This window comes from Nicotiana sylvestris, chromosome 11 (assembly GCF_000393655.2).
Source record: "Nicotiana sylvestris chromosome 11, ASM39365v2, whole genome shotgun sequence".
NCBI classification, from domain to species: domain Eukaryota; kingdom Viridiplantae; phylum Streptophyta; class Magnoliopsida; order Solanales; family Solanaceae; genus Nicotiana; species Nicotiana sylvestris.
In genome coordinates this window covers 142,388,997-142,408,212 of record NC_091067.1, presented here as the reverse complement: position 1 = coordinate 142,408,212, position 19,216 = coordinate 142,388,997, and the positions used below count along the sequence as shown (strand labels likewise).

Genomic DNA, 19,216 nt, shown 5'->3' with positions numbered 1-19,216 from the left:
CAATGAATGATATGTCATGGTTTGCCGATGTTGCCAATTACCTCGTGACTGGATTAATCCCGTGTGAGCTCTCTTCTAACCAAAGGAAGAAGCTCAAGCGGGATAGTTTGGATTTCTATTGGGATGAGCCATACTTGTTCAAGATTTGCACGGATGGTGTGATTCATAGATGTGTCTTGGAGGAAGAACAATTAAGTATCTTAGAGGCTTGCCATTCTTCACCCTATGGTGGCCATCACGGTGGGGTGAGGACCGCCTCGAAAGTTCTTAGTTGTGGATTCTATTGGCCAACCTTGTTCAAAGACGCAGGTGATTTTGTGAAGAGGTGTGACATTGCCAAAAAGCGGGTGAAATTTAAAAAAGGGATGAGATGCCTCTCAATACCATTCTTGAAGCGGATATCTTTGATGTTTGGGGTATCGATTTCATGGGTTCATTTGTTAGCTCTTGTGGGAATACTTACATTCTCGTGGCGGTTGACTATGTCTCAAAATGGGTTGAAGTCGTGGCTTTGCCTAACAATGAAGCCCGGAGTGTTGTTGCATTTCTTAAGAAGAGAATTTTCACAAGGTTTGGCAATCCCCGTGCGATTATTAGTGATAGGGGTTCTCATTTTTGCAATAAAGTTTTCGACACGTTGCTTTCTAAGTACGGTGTCAATCACAAAGTTTCTACCCCTATCACCCTCAAGCAAGTGGTCAAGTGGAAGTCTCCAGCCGGAAAATCAAAAGCATATTGTCAAAGACGGTCAATGCACATAGGACCGATTGGTCGAAGAAGTTGGATGACGCTCTATGGGCTTATCGGACGGCTTACAAAACTCCGATTGGGATATCTCCGTATCGGTTGGTGTTTGTGAAAGCATGCCATCTTCCGGTTGAGTTAGAGCACAAGGCCATGTGGGCTTTGAGGAAGTTGAATCTTGAATGGGATGTAGCAGCCAATCTTCGTGTAGAGCAGATCAATGAACTCGATGAATTTAGATTCCATGCCTACTCCAGTTCGTCCTTGTATAAGGACAAGATGAAGTACCTTCATGACAAATATGCTCGTGGAAAGGAGTTCAACGTAGGTGATTTAGTTCTCTTGTTCAACTCCCGGTTACGTCTTTTTCCGGGAAAGCTCAAATCCAAATGGAGTGGACCGTTTGAAGTTGTGTTTGTGACCCTTTTGGTGCTCTTGATTTGAAAAATAAAAATGGTGAAGTCTTCAGAGTTAACGGGCACAGGGTCAAGCATTATCTTGGGAAAATTGATGACAGCCACGTGGCGGTACTTCTTCACTTCAAATGATGTGATGGTAACCTGCGTCGTGCTGCGACGTTAAATCAGGCACTTCTTGAGAGGCAACCCATGTGTTTTTCTTCTTGTTGTTTTCTTTGATTTTCTTTGTAGTATAAGATTGATTTTTGGGTTAACTGGTTGCGAGATGTTGCAGGGATTGTGTTGATGCAGTGCAAGACATAATGAAGAAATTGTTCAGTATCTGAAGTTGCTAGTGCGACCGCACTACACTTTATGCGGCCCGCACTGGTGAAGGCCAAAGTGACACGTCTCTGAAGTTGGCCACTGCGGCCGCACTATGTGCGGTCCGCAGTGGACCACTATGGCCACGGTCTATTTTATGCGAACCGCAGTGGGATAATTGGCCAAGTTGATCATAATAACTCAGTGCAGACCGCGGTCCATTTTGTGTGGTTCGCACTGGTAGGTGAGAATGGGCCCCAAGGGTTTTTCTATCAATAGACCCTGAGGGCCTCCTTTTACCCTTTTCGAAAAATTGAACCTCAGAGACTTTAAATATTGTTCCTCTTCTTCTTTGATTGTAATTGCTTGATTGGCACTATTTAACTTCACTTCATCTCATAATCTGGTAACATTACACTCATTTCTTCTTTGTTTAAATTCCATTTTTCTTAACTTTTGTTCTTCTTCCTCCCGTAATTAGTTCGATTTCTAGGTTAGATTAGTTTAAATGTTGATTACTGTGAACTTAGTAGTTTAATGGACTGGGTAATCGATTAGGGCCTTTAATTGGGTGGAAATTTGACCTTCAAAGCAAAATCTCAAGCCCTAACTTAGTGCCACTTCTGGGCACCCTATATGGCTCTAGAGGGTTTCCGTTCAGTACTCGTGTGTATCATTTGCCACTAGCCTTAAATCTCTTGTTACTGAACTTTCACCATCGACTTTATACGAAGTTTTAGTAGTAAATTCATCAGAAGTGTGCTGAATTTTTTCATGCACCTTTGAACGGGTAATAACAGTAATGCTCGCACAAATTGCTTTTTCAACGTAGGAAGAGGCCAAGCTTTTGCTGTAATGTCATATAGGTAGATCCAAGATTTAGAATTGGTTAATTTGGATCGGCACAAACATGTATGTGTGTCAAAAGCACTAACAAAACCAGTCGCAAGAGATCTTTACCATATCCTAAATATAGTGGACTGCCTCTTCTACAGTGTCAACAATCTGCAACAATTGTGCTTAAGCTTGTTTTACTTGGTAAAGATTGTTATATTTGCTCAATGGCTGCCATGAAAAGGAACAACTGTGTGAAGATGCGAAAGGAATACTATCAATTTACTAATGTGAGCATAATGTTAAAAACTCTTTTTCCAGGTTAAACGGAATTGGACCAGTAGGACCAAAGCAATGGGAGAATTTGCAGCATCATATACACAAACACACTAATCCCATAAACAAATTATAGAAAAATCATTATGTTCTTATGCAGGGAGAAAGGAACTGATCAATGTGAATTCAAGGCAAAGAGCAAATCAAAATTGAAGTATCAACACCACTGGTATTGTCGGTTTCTTATACAACAACATATACGCAAAAGCATAATTAATTAATTTCTTTTTCATACTAATTGGTTTTCTATCTCATGATCTGTTTACAAAGAGTTTCAGGTTTGTAAACAGAACAAGACTTCCTTTTTACATAAAATTTTGAGGGGGAAGGATTCTTGAGTAGAATATGAATCCAATAATTATGCACTCCCCTATAACAACCCCGTGTATGAAGGGAGGCAAACCAAACTCTCCAAGCTCAGCTTAAAAGAAAAATAAAGCAGATGTTACAATTGGCTAACCTGCCAAAGCCAAATCACACTCAATACATCGATGAAACCAGCAATTGAGGAAATATAGTATGAAATCACTTCATTGTATTAGGATCAAACTTTAGAGCCTCGTTCCATATGAGCTCCTTTATGTCATCCTCGCTTAGAGATGCTTGTTCAAAGTCAAAGTTGAAAGGAGAATCGCAAACAGGTTCCTCGTTTATCTCATGGAGACTTATCAAGAATGGATGATTCAATGCATCCTCAACTGCATGCACATAGAAATCAATATAAGACTTTATAAGTAAGAGCCAACAAGTTTAGAAAAGTACTTTTTTATGCTGTGGTTGCCAATGAGCATACCAGTTATGCGTTTAGCTGGATCAAAAACCAGCATCCTTTCAGCAAGATCAAGAGCTAAAGGGGACACATCCGGGAACTTCTGGGAAAAGGGTTGTCTTGGAACTCGAGGGAGATGCTTTACATACTTCCTAGCATTATCACTCCTTAGGAATCCAAGATCAGAATCCTCTGGCGAACCTAATAGCTTATTTATGAAAAGAGCGAAAAACGGATTTTATGATTGGTCTATAAAAATGACAATAAAGTAGATCTACTATAGATGAGCATTAGTGTTTGCTAATAAGAGTATAATACTTAAATGGCATTATACAACTACTTATTAAGAAAGCAGACATACCGCAATGATAAGCCCCAATTGCTGAGCATAGTCTCTGCCTGGAAAAAGAGGTTCTCTCTTTATGAGTTCCATCAGAATGCAACCAACTGACCATATATCAATTGCTGCAGTATATTCAGTACAATTGAGTAGTAACTCCGGTGCCCTATACCATCGGGTGACAACATACTCTGTCATAAAATCCGCCTCTGAAGTGGTTCTAGCTAGCCCAAAATCACAAATCTTGAGGTCACAGTTTGCGTTGAGTAGTAAGTTGCTAGGTTTCAGATCCCGGTGGAGGACATTAGCTGAATGTACATACTTGAGTCCACGTAATAATTGATAGAGAAAGTACTGAAAAACATCATAAATAGGATGTTAGAAGACTGCGCCAAACAAAAGTGAATTTCAGTGTGCCAATAAACATGATTTATCTAGCACAAACAACAACAACAAACCCAGTGTAATCTCATGTGGGGTCTGAGGAGGGTAGTGTGTACGCAAACCTTACCCCTACCTTGTGAAGGTAGAGAGGTTGTTTCCGATAGACCCTCGGCTCAATGATTTTAACTAGCACATACATGTAAAACTAGTGTGAATATGTTAAGTTAATTATTTAATAATTACAGTTCAAATAGTTCAAGTGAGGACATTTGAAGAAGAATATCATATTATGACTAAAGTAATTTAAACCGCCATCATTCAACTTCTAGTTATGAGATATTGAGAAGTTCAGTATCAAGCAATACAAGTAAATTAAGATGGATTCAACCGAAATCGGCTGAACTGAATTGGATAAATTATGACAGCACAAATATGGTAAAGCATGGTCAGGCAATAAGTAGTTCTTTATTTTGTGTTGTGGGTTATAACCAGTATACAGCAGAGGGTATAATAACTGACAGATTGTTGTGCCATCGCCAACAACATAAAAGAAAGAAAAAAGAAAGCTGAACTTAGGTCAAATATCCAGTGTGAGCCTTCAGTATGCAAGCTAACATAATCAGTCGCATTCAGAAGGAACAGATTGTGCTCTCAAATTTTATCCTATGTGTTACTAAGCGTCGTGGAATTGTGTTGGAAACAAGCATAAATCACAGATAGCATCAGAGACAGGAGGTTACCAAATAGATCCACCTTAAACACCACAAACGAATCAGCTAATAGACATGAAAGTGAAAGGGGTTAGTTCTGACTGTTAAAAGTGGCGTTTCATTTCAGAAATGCAAAGGAAAAATTATATCACATCCAAAATCCTAAGGAAATGTTAGGTGATAGTTTACAGTGACTATAAGGAGAGGGAGTGGATTATCAATCTCACAAAGGAAGTCTATAATACAAGACGAGACAGCTGACATGCTAATCTAACCAATCATGCGAAACAGAATAGCAACTGCCTCCTCCAGAACCCTCCTCACTCAACCTGAATATCCCCAAAAATCCGAGTCTCCTGTGAAAAGATAATTATCTATCAGATGTAGCCAAAATTACTCTGCCTTTTCCCCCAACGTTCATAGGAGTCGTTCATTGAACAGCTTCTTATGAAAATACCATAGAGCCATTTCCAAACCTTAAAAGGATAATTTGGAGCATGGGTTTAGCTGTATACTAGTGAACTTCTGCTAAAAACACCATATAACATGAAATGAACTTTCATTTTCTGTGGCCTTTTCCAAACCTAAAAGGACAATTTGGAGCATGGAATTAGCTGTATACTAGTGAATATTCACATTCTTCCAAGTTCTATCTCATTCTCACTATTCTATCAAATAAGTCGAAAACACATGGGATGGAGAGAGTGCTTTTCTAATTCAAGCAGCTCCAATCATGCAGGTACCAGTCTATTAAACTTGAAAATGTGACAGGCTAAACTACTTAATTCGACAGTGTGCAACTTAATAGCACATCATCAAACAAAGAATCAGCAATCAGCATAACCAGCAAATTTGATCTTTTCATCGAGCATCAATCATAATTGCACATATAACAAGTTACTAAGAGATGCCATCCACATAAAATTTGAATTTCGCTACTGTTACAGAGTGAATGCTACATTATATAAAATTTAATGAAAGATGAGAGTAAGCAGAGAGGCATACATACTTGGCAGTGATCTTCTGTCAGTGCTTGTGAAGAGCGTATTATCTGATGCAGATCAGTATCCATTAATTCATACACAATGTACACATCATTGAATTCCTCTCTGTCTGGTGGTCTTACTATATCTTTTATTTTGATGATCTGCACAACCAGCATACCAATATCAAAATCAACGAATTTTGTAACCAAATTACAGATTCTACTAAAAAAGAACACTAGAGGCAAAGCTATAAGCTCCACTTCAGAAACTATAGAATAAAAACATAAGCTTGTATACTCAAATATTTTTGATAGTTACATTTAAGTAGTAATAAAGATTCCATTAGCACTTGGCACAAGAGGAATGGCACATTTCTACATTTAGAACTAGTAAAGTTTCCATTTTACCTTTAATGGGATGATTTACAAAGGTACAATTGTCTATGACTTGTTTAAAGACTACAAATTTTATAAGTCTTTCTTTCTTTCTTTCTTTGTTAAACTCCATGCACAATCAAACAACATCACATAAAATGGGACTGAGGGAGTACTGAAAGTAGCATAGGTAAAGGACATGAATTCTCCAACATAAAACAACTATACTACTTGGTAATTAATTTGAGAATACATTTTCATGATCCATGTGAGAAAGAAGTTTGATCTCGCGAAGGGTCCTTTTCGCATCAATTCTATTTTCAAATGCATTCCCAATTTTTTTGATTGCTACCTCCTCCTTCGTCTCCGAATTTGTAGCACAACTGCAGGGGAACCCAACAAATTGTCAATTTCCCACCTAATAAAACTAACAAGAATACAATCCAAATCAAATCATATTCACCATAGTCATCCCAATTAACATAAATCCTATAGTAAACTTTCACTTGTTTCTCAATCTCATTAAAAAGACTTAAACTTTACACCACAACTTCACTCTAACAACAGAAAAGGGTCTTTAAAAAGCTAAACCAATATTTAAAAATGTATATACATAATAAACACCCTAGCAAAAATCATTTTACTCTAAATTCTGAACCCGTCTCTTTCTCTGTGTAACAATGAAAAGGCAACAAAAAGGGTTGAAAGGAAGTACCAGACCATGCCGTAAGCGCCACGGCCGACAGGTTGAATAGGAGGGATGTACTTTGATGTAACCTCAAAGAAGTTACCTAGTACATTGTACTCTACATATTTCCCCTCATGTGTTGGAACTCCTTTTATTTCCAGTTTTTCATTGGTTTCGTTTTCCATTTCTGCTCTCTTTGTCTGTCTCACTTTATTTTTCTTCTGACAGAATTTGATTGGGATTCGATTTGGAATGTGAATCTTAGTACAAGGAGCTTAGCTCTGTTCAAGAAATAGTGAAGTAAAAAAGTAGCTATGGACACAAAGGTGGTCTTTTGTGTAAAAGCGGGCCCGACCCGGTGTTTATTTGGGCTCTTTTTGAGTTTGAAATTTGAATGGATTTCTTCCTCTTTTCCCCCTTCTGGCACTTAGCATAAAGTAATCTTTTTTGGGGGTGGGTGAGGGTGGAGGTAAGTTTATTTACTTTATTGTAGGAATTTTTTCATTTCTATATAATATTTATGAAACTTATTTACCAAAATTATTCTAATTTTGTATATTACCCGCCTAAACAAAAATTACTTACAAATTATATAAAATTTATTATTAATGCTTTAAATTAGGGATTCAATTACACTTTTTTTCTTTTTCCTCGCCTCTTCTCTTTCCCTATTCATTGCGGCCTCTCTCCATATATAAATCAATTATTAGTGTCTTAAATTAGGGTATTCAGTTACATTTTTTTTTATTTTTTCTCTCTTCTCCTCTCCTCTTTCTTATTCTAGGGACTAGGGAGTCGGTGCATAAATAATCTAATTATCAGATGTGATGCCAACAATTTGGATTTGCGCGCCCATTCTATTCCCACTTTAAATTAATTTTATGATCTCATTGCTTTAAGAGTTGGTTGGGGATAATTTGTACAGTTTCATACGTGTTCTCCACAGTCATTTCTTGTGAAGATATATATCACGTCTCTCCCGGTGAGAGAGGGAGACACATTGTGGAGGATGAAGAACGTATATACCAGAACACAAATTATTAACTCATCAAATAACTCCATCATTACTTCAAAAGTTGTCCATAACTTATATTCGCAACTCCAACAACAACAACAACAACAACAACAACAACAACAACCCAGTGTAATCCCACAAGTGAGGTCTGGGGAGGGTAATATATTCGTAACTCCATTATTTGTATTTAGCGCTCATTCTATTTATAACTTCATTATATTGATATACAGTGGCATCTATCAGGAAGTGATGTTCTGGATGCAATGCCCATTGACAAGTAATTTGTGTTTATCCATCAGCGCCAAACCAAAACAATAGAGACATTGACGATAGATATCACCTAAACCAGACAAGTTAAATGTTGGAATATTCAATTTGATACAAATTTGATATATTTACAACATATAAACTAAAAATAAATTTTGTACAACTAATTATATGGTATACAACTTATTTATAACTTATTTACATCTTTCATACATCATTTTACCCAATTAACTACAAATACAACATCACATAATTTAAATACAATTTCACGCAAATTTTATACAATATGTTTTCTATATGTATTTTGTAAAAGATTTGTATATATTTTGTATGTGGTGTGTTCTTCTTCCTCTCTGAAATTTCAATCAAAATTTCCTCTCTTAATACAATTTCGATACATATCAACAACTTTATGTAAAAAGATAGTATTTATAATTTAAATACAAGTTTCATACAAAGATTCATACATTATTCAACTATTTTTCAACTTTCATGCAATATTCAAATAAAAAATAAAGAACTACAACATAATACAACTTTAATACAATTCCTAATATAAAGGGGGGAGAGAGAGAACATGGATGTGAAATAACTGATTTCTTATTCAATTCCTAATATAAAGGGATACTCATTTAAAACTAATTTGTATATAATTGGTACATGACCATGTAATTAAGTTAAAACTTGATTAGGGAGGGTAATAAAATTTCATATGTAGTATAGGAAGATAAAAATTCATTTATTGTATCTCCTACCGAACCTATTCCTTTTTATCCCTTTTTTACTTCGTTTATTCGCCAAGTATCTTTTTGGTCAAAAGTTTTTTTTTAGGTCAAATGTGGTATTTTTCTAAAGTTTAGGTATTTGGTCAAGCCTTTAGAAGGAACAAAGTATTTTTAGATAGAAGCAAAATCAGCTCGTGGGAAGCAGAAAAAAATTGATTCTCCCCAAAATTACTTTTTCGAAAAACACTTTTGAGAAAAATACCCTTAAACTTATTTTTTAAAAACTTGGTCAAACGCTAAATACTGCTCAAAAATATTCTTTAAATTAATTAACCAAATACAAATAGTTTCTCACCAAAACTATTTTTTTTAAGAACTTTTCGAAATAAGCTGATTTTAATTAGAAGTTTGGCCAAACATACTATTATTTGTATTTGGTTATTGCACTAAATCAAATAATTTAATATTATAAGAGAAACATTATTGTGTTAAGTAATCTGATTAAATCAGTTAAAGATTCAAAAAAATCCTTGCTTGTTTATGCTCTTTGCCTTAAATTACATAATCTTAGTGACCAAGGAAACTTCATTTTCCCGTTCGATCTTTTTTATTTTTTTAATTAGCTAAGTTACTATATTATTGGACTAATTTATTATTGATCATACAGTCATACTGATAGAAGAGTAATCTTGCAAGCTAACAAAAACAACCTAACTTCGTCTACTCACTTTGACTTGTATTAGATCAAGTGGTGGACTTAGGGTGTATTTGGTATAACAGAAAATATTTCTGTGGAAAATATTTTTCAAGAAAAATATTTTCTTGGAAAACAAGTAGTAATCTTATTTATTTTTCAGTATTTGGTACGCAAATTAAGGAAAATAACTTCTCAAGAATATTCATAAATAATTTAGATACAATAAACATGAAGCCATAAACTTTCAAACCAACAACCTTCCACACCCACAAAATTTCATAAACTTGTGAACCGCTAAACTTTCGAACTCGTAAACTTTATAATTTCTAAATTCTTAAATTTCCAAACACATAAATCCCCGACCTCATAACTTTAGAACTTGTAAAATTTCAAACCTCTAAAACCAAAAGATGTAAAAAATTAAAACTGAAAATATAAAAAATAATTATTTTTTCCGGGGGGGGGGGGTGGGGAGGGGCAAGGGACAGAGTAGGGTGTAAAGAAAAACGAAAAAACTGAACTTTGAAATTACAAAAAAAAAATTGTGCGGGAGGGGGTGGGGAGAGGTGGGGGTGCATAAAAACAGAGATTTGAAAATAAAAAATAAAAAGGTAAAAAGAAACTTTTTTTGTACGGGATGTAGGTGTGGGGGTGGAGTTGGTGGTGGTGGTGGTGCAGAAAAGTGAAAAACAGAAAATGGTGCGGGTTGGTGACGGAGAAAAAAGCCTTATTGGATAGAGGGGATGGGTAGGCGTGGGTGGGGTTGGGTGGGTGGCTATGGGGGCGTGGGGGTGGGTTGGTGAGTGTGGAGAAGGTTGAGAAGGAGTTTTGAAAAATGTTTTCCCTTCTTTTGATAAAGAAAATATTTTCTTCCTATTGGAGGAAAATGAATTCATAAGAAAAATGTTTTCCAAAACATTTAAGCCAACCAAATATAAAAAAATTAGAAAAAAAAATTCTTCATACCAAACACACTCTTAATGGTCCATCTTGTTACAAAAATTTACAATGGCAACCATTTTAATAATTTTAATGTCTCACTTGAATTTGTTTCTTTCAAGGTCACGTTGAATATTAGTATAGATTTAAAACTCTAAGGCTATATATTAAAAAACTACTATAGTAGAAAATACTTTGAATTTTTCATTTTTCAGATGTTAAAGTGTGTGATCATCTCATCTAAAAGTTTAAGCTATTAGTTGAAGACGAAATTGAGAGCAAAATAAAAAATTTATGTGTATTTGATACATTACAAGAATGATTCATGATCATTTATTGATTGCAAATATTATAATGATATAATGAGACAATGATTGAAGACAAAAAGAAACAATGCAAAAGAATTGATAAAAGAAGTGAAGCTAATGTAAAGAATGGAAAAGCTAGGCAAAACCGCAGAATTGTAAACAAAGCAGCAAAGCAACTCAGTAGTGAAACAGCAGAGTCTGGCGACGCGAGGGATTCTTCTCGCGTTAGAGCGTGCGACGCCAGTGCTGTAGCGAGGTGGAGCGCGCGATAGAACTCGCGAGGCGAGGTCTACAGCGAGGTATTTGCCCGTTCCGGATTTTAAAGCCTATTTTGTCTCCTTTTTGGTTTTAGACTTGATTATTTCGTCTAGGTCTTTTTTTTATACATATAAATAGTCATTAAACATTGTTTTTAGGTGGAATTTGACCAAAGGAGGCAAGAACATACTAGGAGCAAGGCGGAAATTCTTTTACGAGTTTTTCATTTCCTTCTTCTTATTTCCATTATTGGTTATGAATTCTAGTATTGTAGTTTTGCATACTATTATGAATAGCTAATTTGTTATCTAGGTTTTGATGGAACCTTTTGTAGGATGAATTCTTATTACGTTTTTATATAATTGAGCCGTTGGATTTCTTTATTTGTTCAACTACATGTTTATTGATGTTGATTGAATGACCATCAATTAACTGTACATATTTAGTATGTATTGCTTGGAAAATAGTTATATTTAGGTAGTTGTTGAAAAAAATCACTCATAACGTATGTGAGGAATCAATACAGAGGGTTTAAGGTGGGATTAAGAATAATGAAACCTTGGTGCAATCTTAGTGAGGGGTGAATTAGTGTCAGTTAGCGTAGTTCGAAAGAATATGTTTAGTAAATTGTGATAGTTGCTCGGAAGAGAATTTCGACACCCGAAGTACTCACAATCGGTAGAGAATACTTAAGCGAAATTATAGAAGACGTAGCGGGAATGATTCCGACAATTGGGGAAATCATAACTCTAGACCTCCTTAATCTTTTCTCCAACCCGTAGTATCTTTAATTGTTAATCTATTGCTTTAATTATTTAGTTAGTTAGATATAAGAATCTTAATATTTATAACTTAGGAATTGTTCGAGCTTATCTTCTTAATGATAGTCAACAACTGTAGCTAAGCCTTAGTTCTCTGTGGGATTCAACTCTGGCCTTGTAAACTAGATTATATTTGCAATGATTGTGTAGTTTTTTTTATAAGGCATAATTAGGCGCAATCACTCTCCCCTTACATGTGGGCTTGATTCTTTTTTATGAGCCAAACACGTACAAATTCTTTAGCAATAAGATAGGAATTCAGAACCTCTGCACACTTCAACATTCATTAAGCTAGTTATGAATTTTGTGGTGATAAGTAATGCCCAATGGGGATATTTAATATCTATTATATTACTTTACTTTACTACTATTAATTTAATTAATAATCTATCTATATAGAATAGGAGAAGCAAATTCATATTATTGTGCCAAGTGTCAACACAGAAAATGTACATGTGTCCGATTTTAGGACAAACCTTCAAATAATTTGGAGGTTCAAATTTATTTTAAAAAAAAAACGTAAAGGACACATTTTTTTAAAAAAAAACATTCAAATTTTTAAAAATAATAAGTAATTTTACATGGCACAATTGAAGGACACGTTTAAAATATAAATATGTTAAAAAAAAAACTGCCAATCTATCTATAATTAAAAGGAGAAGAAAATGCATTATCATTACGCCAAGTGGCATCATCACAATATGCTACCTGGCACTTTAGGACAATCCTCCAAGAAAATAGGAACTATAAAATATTTTGAAAAAATTAAAAACTCCTCCACAAATTTCAGGTTTCTTTGTTTGTTTTTTCTTTAATTAAATATTTCTTTATTTTTAAAAAATTAACTAATTTTAAATATATATTTTATAATCTTTAACTTTTAAAAAATAAATCTGATTTACACTATTATTAAAAAATTAAAAGTTGCACATTTTAAAAATACATTTTTTACTCTTTAACTTTGAACCATGAAGACCGAACTTTTTTTAAAGAGCTTTATTTAATTCAAAATTTCAGCTTTATTTTCTTCAAATTTCATATTTCTGTAATTATAACACATTAACTAATTTTAAAATATACGTACTCTTTCACTTTAAAAAGAGAAAACTGTTGTAAATTAAAACAAAGGAAGTTACATATTTTAAACCACTATCCCTAAATCTTCTCTACAAAACCTAATCTAAGGATAATGGACACAGTTGCTCAACCACGCATAACTCATGAAACATACGCACATGAAACTCACAAAACCAAACTGCCGCCCAACTTCTATTTCTCCGATTGATAGTGTTCTTAAATTCAAATCTTCCACTGCTATAAAAAATTCAAGAAACCATATGATTTCTGCAAAAATTGAATCAAGGCTATAAAAATTTCAACAATGCAATATTTGGAAGAACCAGACCATTACAATTTAGACGCTACTTTCTCGATTGAATAGGTTCTATAAGATGAAAAGTTATTAAAAATCTATTATTGTCTTATAATTGTTTTGGTAATTCTGTCTTTTAATTTGCATGAGTGTATTCATGGGATAATCAGTACCAAAACTCGATTGAAGAATTTGTGCACCAAACATATGTATCCTCAAATATGTTTCTCAGTGATATACTACAGCATATATCAAGTTTGCTTCTACGTTTTTTTATTTTCAAATCTGAATTTTTTAATTTGCTCTTCGTGTATTTTTTAAATTTCTATGTGCATATTCATGGGACAATCAATAGCAAAAATATGTAGTTAAGTTACAGATATTCTTAAATCTATTATTTTAAGTCTTTTTCGAACTCAATAATTTTTTTGTATTTGTTAGGATCTTAACTTTAATACTATTCTAGGCGTAGATGAAGAGAAGGAATCCGAGGTAAGTACATGCTCACTTTTAATTTGTCCTTTAAGATGACACTTATTTTACTTATATATGTGGATAGATATATTTGACAATAAAATTTTAGATCTGGTCAAACTCGGGTTCTTCGAAGGATACACTAAAGAACTTGATTATTAGAATTCAAGGGTTTATATTCAGTAGTAAGTAGGCATATATATGATGTATTAAAACTTAATAAACTGCATTAATATTTGAATCGCAAGATTGTGTTTTGTGATAAACTGGTGCTATCTTTGTAAGAAGGATGAGTAAGTCAATTATTATCTGTTTCTTTATTCTAAGAGGGCACAATCAGGTTTGAAACATGTTTCTTTTGTATAACATGCATTGGGTAGTGGCTAATTGTGGTAAGGCTTATTGGGGCATGGTTTGGTACTAACATTTATAACTGGATAATAAAAACTCGGAGCACTCGTGTTCTTATCCCTGGTTGGAGCCTCCGGAATAAATTAAGATAGATCTCCAATGAGTTGCTTTGAAAAAACTATCTGAAGTTGTTTTTGGCTGGATTGCTTAATATTGTGTTGCTGAATCATACAAGTCACTGTATTAAAATTTTAAAAAATTTAAATTTTAAAATTATGTCCTCTGTGTGTTAGCACGGAATATAATTTACTTTTGCCTTTTCTAAATGAATAGGAAACTAAAATCTTTTAGTTACTGATCTGATTTATTTGAGCACGTTAAATCATTCGTTTTAACTAAATTATAATTATCGTCTTATCTATCCAATAATAACATTTAATTATAATTATATAAATAACTCATATAATTATCAAATAACTTTTGAATAATACTCAAATATTGTAATTATATAGGCTGTGCTACAAATAATAGTGAAAATATAAGATGATTCAAAACGAATAAATTATAAATAAATGAATCTAAATAATTCTTTATTTACTAATTTTCTAACTTCATTTGTTATTTATCCATCATCATCATTACAATATTCAATCCCTTCCTACTTATAACTCGTGATGAAAATCATAAAGAGCTTCATTTGTAGATATATGTTTATTTAGAAATAGCCCTATATGAGATAATAATTCATCTTGACTTATAATGATGATAAAAGAATAATGTGATAAAAAAGAACTAAAGTCATACTATATGGATTGCGTTAATTCAAAACATGAGAAACTGATGATTCAGCCTCTCTAGTATTCCCAATTTTCTCAAACTAACTTAATTTACTTATTTTGGTTTCTTTTGGCGGCAATACCTTAGGGCCAGAAGTGTAACAATTATGGTTATATCATTTCTTTGTATCATATTGCCTCAACTATTACAGGTTGAATCAGTTCATAAGTATTTTGACTAATATTTTAGAATCTTCTACAGAAGGATACATGTTCCTTTAATTTACATTAAAGCTAAAGGATGCTATCAATCGATGCTCCTTTAATTTAATTTCCAAATCAAACACCCATAAGTTCTTTTTCGTTCTCCAAATATGTTGAAGTTTCCAGTGCAAAAGAAGGGTCATGCTAGAATAGGTGAGCATGGGCATAAATCCATATCAAATTTCAAGATGCAGAATTAAGGTTGTTAGAGAAGACCCTTGAGGCCCCGCAATTGAGCTAGCTTGCTTGATATAAATTGGAAAATATTTGCTCATTAAGCTCTCTTTCTTTTCTTCTTGGTCTCATGGCTATTCGTAAAAATCAATCTTATATGTTTTTCGGAGCTTTTCATTCTTTTTTAAATTGGATGTCTCGAAGAGACCTATGAAGTTTTTCTTTCAATTAGGCAAAAGAACCAAAAAAGGAACGAGTGAATTTCTCATGTAATTTTCCAGAATTATTATGGCACTGTTACTTTTATGCAAGTCAAGGATATGGTACTGTTCGTTTTATGCAAGTAAAGAATATTAGACGACGATATATGATCTAGAGCATCTATGCAATATATTATTATCAAGAATATGGAAGAAAAGGTTATGCATAAATGTTCGAAACGTACTCTAAAAGGTAAAAATAATACGCTTTTAATTGGTGCAATAATGGAGAGGACTTTGGTCTTTCCCGTAGTTAATGCTATATATACTTCTTTTTCTATTATCTCTCTTCGCTCTTTTTCCCTTTGAAGTAGGGCTGTGCACGGATCGGATCATATCGGATTTAGCATATTTCAGATTCGAATTTTGGATTTCGGATTCTAGAAAATGCAATCCGAATCCGATCCAAATTATATCGGATCAGATCGGATTTTAAAGTTTGGATCGGATCGGATATCAGATAGTATTATTATGCTTCAAAGTTAAACTAATATGTATATTTTCTTTGTAAAAGAGGCAATACATTAAGAAAAATTCATGTTTATGCAATTATGAGAGTACTATGGTGCCAATATAGCTAAATCTAGCAATTGTAAAGGTAATAACTTGGAGGTTGATATAAATTAAAGTGTAGTATTTATACATGTCCTAATAATTTCGGATTTCGGATCGGATTGGATTAAAATATACCAATCCGAAATCCGATCTGAAATCCAAAATTTTAATAAATATAATCCGAAATCCGATCCAATCCGAAATCCGAAATTCAAAATTGAATGGATCGGTTCGGATTTCGGATATCCGATCCGAATGAACAGCCCTACTTTGAAGTATACTAGTAAGGGAGAATGGGGAGGAGCTTCCGGTTCATGTGCATTTACGGAAAAACCAATAATAATACTTCAACAATTACGTATTTGTCCTAAGGGCCAGTTGAGGAGCTTCCCGTTGTCCAAGGGGATATGTTCTTCAAAGAGCGGCACATGTAGGTCTGGTAAAATGTGGTAGACACCGCAGGTTTATTTATCTGTCAGCACTTTTGGCTATTTTCAATCTTCTTTCTTCCTTTCCTTTCATCTGTTCGGTTTTCGCTAAAGCTACTTGATGATTTATTTTACTTTCTCATGTTCTTCTCCGAGTTGGTGCTGTGTAATATTCCTCTCTGTTATTAGGCGAGTTTTATTTTTCCAGTCCTTTCCTTCCCTTTCCCCGTGTTCAGAAATTATTTTCTATCTGAAAATTTGGGAGAACATGACCTCTCTTGTTTAAATAGATAGTGTAAATACATGGCCATAAGGTGTTTGCTTATTTGCCTGACTGAATTATTCCACTGCGTAATTATTTCCATACTGCAATTCTGAATATATATTTGAAAGTTTCTCGAAGAGGCAACCAAGGTTTTGGAAATGAATATTTTAAGCCTTTCTTGTATTGAATGAAATGATGTTTTATGAATCATAGTAATATACCACAACATATTAGAACTGTGGCCTCGGAGTATAGACCTTTCAAGATGAGTATTTCCTTCAATTTCCTATAAAATATCTCATTTTCCTTTTGTTTGTTAAGTCGATGCTTGATTTTTAATTATTTGACTATTAAAATTTGGGGATATTACTATTATAGAATCAGTAGAAGCCTCTTTAGTGAACATATTACAGGAAATGCTTGATAAAATTTAGCACCTAATTGTTTTTCCTTAATTTTTTATCTTTAAGTTATCAGGTTGTTGTTTGCCACTCGAAGATGTTTTAACAGTGTTTGTGTTATCCACTTATAGGCACATTTGTCTAATCAGAGGAGGTATAATGCGCAATTGCAATTATTCAATTGTAAGACAATCGTGATCTCTTTAGTGCCTTTGTTGCATAAGATATTTTATTTTCCTCTATTTAAGCATTCTCAATTTCTAAAGTAGTGACATGTTTGGTCACTCGCTTACTGAGGTAGCTTTAAAGTGTTAGTCGCTAAGCTGATATTGCTAGGAGTGTGTCCCTGGAACGGAAGAAACTGCAAGAAAAATGATAGGGTACCAAACACATACTATATATTTATTTTCTCCGGGAAGAATGGCAAGTTTAGCAAGATAAGGCGTGAATACACGCATTCATCAGTTTTGTATATGTCAGTTACAGCTTGCCATCCGTTTATTGCAGGAAGGTACTTAGTTCTCTAATTCAGATGGATGCTTTGTTGCTTCCCTTGACACCTTGAGTTAGACCTAAATATTGTCTGTCTTCTTGGTCTTTTTCCTTCTAAGTGCAGCCGGTCCAATCCATTATACCAATACTCAGATGAAAGACTAGAAATTGATATTATTATTATTATGTCTGTATTTGTAAATAATGATTCTGGAAATTAGAACGTTAGCTTATAAACGTAAATATAAATAAAACAGAAATTAATTCGAGCCCACTGAATTCACAGTGTTTCCTTAAGGAACTTAATCCCCTCCTAGTACCCAAGTTTATGGATTATTTCCTCCCAGGATAGAACGAATAACACACTGGTGTAGCGGTACTTCAAACCCCAGTGTTTCAGCGAATACAAAGTTCGGCAGCAAATCACACTTACGGATGCTTTGTTTGTAGTTTAAAACAATGCATAATAAGGGAGGAAAACTCAGAAGTCGAATGGAAATTCTGAGAGGAAGGAATGCAAATTATAGTCAACGTTGAGTTTTCGGTGAAGAGAAGATCAATAGCTCTCAATTCTGTTTCGGTGTGTCTTCAACAAGCTGCTTGCACCATCTATTTATAGTGCAGTTAACTGCTAAACACGGACCCGCTGCCACTCATTTAGTGGAGCACTTGGCCATGGTGGACGGAGCACCAGACTGCTAACTAATGGAGCAAGCATTTAGCAATGGTGGGAGACGCACAAATCCACGGATTGGAACATATCCGTTACAAACACGGATATTATTACGTTAATATTTACTATTAACAAATAAATTTGGTCCAAAAAATTAATCAATCAATCGTTTGACCGAAGCCGAGAAGCCGAGAAGCCGAGAAGCCGAAGCCGTAGCCGAGCGAGCGACGACGGCGCGAGGCTTGCCTTCTTCCTAACTCTTTAAGAGCTACATGAAGTGCATTTGTATATAAACCCACCAAACTCCTTTTTCTCTACCAATGAGGGACAATGTCTCATTAAAAGGAGAGGGAAATTTAAAATTTTACTCAAAATTTTCATTTCCCTCCATTTGCATTCACCCTCTTTTTAATACCTTTCTATATTAAAAAGAAACTCAACAATTGAAGCCCTTGCTCTTCTTCCACCTATCTTCATATGTGTTGATTCGCATATTTTGTGAGATTACTTGTATCAATATGTATTACAATCAAGGTGATATCAATGGCATTGTTGATTATGGTTGATCGAAATAACACTAGAGCATACAGTGTTTTTATGTCTTCTTTTGCAGATATTATACTGCAAATACCTTATTATGCCTATGTTGTACATGAACTCTGTTTCTTGTGGTTACTTATTTTCATTTGCAATGTTTAAAACTATTTCTATTGGTACCAGATCAGTTGAAAAATTATAACAAAATACCAAACATGTTGGGCCCGTGCTAAGCTTAATAAGGGAGAATAGAGGACCAAAAAATCATGATATTTTT

At 34.1% G+C, this 19,216-nt stretch overlaps 1 protein-coding gene and 1 long non-coding RNA gene across 2 annotated transcripts; one reads left to right on the top strand and one right to left on the bottom strand.

The window, feature by feature from the left end:
* Positions 1 to 2,834: 2,834 nt before the first annotated feature.
* Positions 2,835 to 7,184, bottom strand: LOC104219365 (mitogen-activated protein kinase homolog NTF6). Its single transcript, XM_009770048.2, has 6 exons — positions 6,915 to 7,184; positions 6,453 to 6,582; positions 5,849 to 5,986; positions 3,767 to 4,099; positions 3,430 to 3,613; positions 2,835 to 3,334 (listed from the first exon to the last, which is right to left on the bottom strand). Exons 1-6 carry the CDS (start codon positions 7,070 to 7,072, stop codon positions 3,162 to 3,164), a joined length of 1,116 nt encoding a protein of 371 aa, XP_009768350.1. The 5' UTR covers positions 7,073 to 7,184; the 3' UTR covers positions 2,835 to 3,161.
* A 9,305-nt stretch (positions 7,185 to 16,489) lies between these two features.
* On the top strand, positions 16,490 to 18,560 carry LOC138882293 (uncharacterized). The gene is made up of 2 exons (XR_011403774.1): positions 16,490 to 16,605; positions 17,369 to 18,560. It is a non-coding gene; the product is annotated as an uncharacterized lncRNA (long non-coding RNA).
* The last annotated feature ends 656 nt before the right edge of the window (positions 18,561 to 19,216 follow it).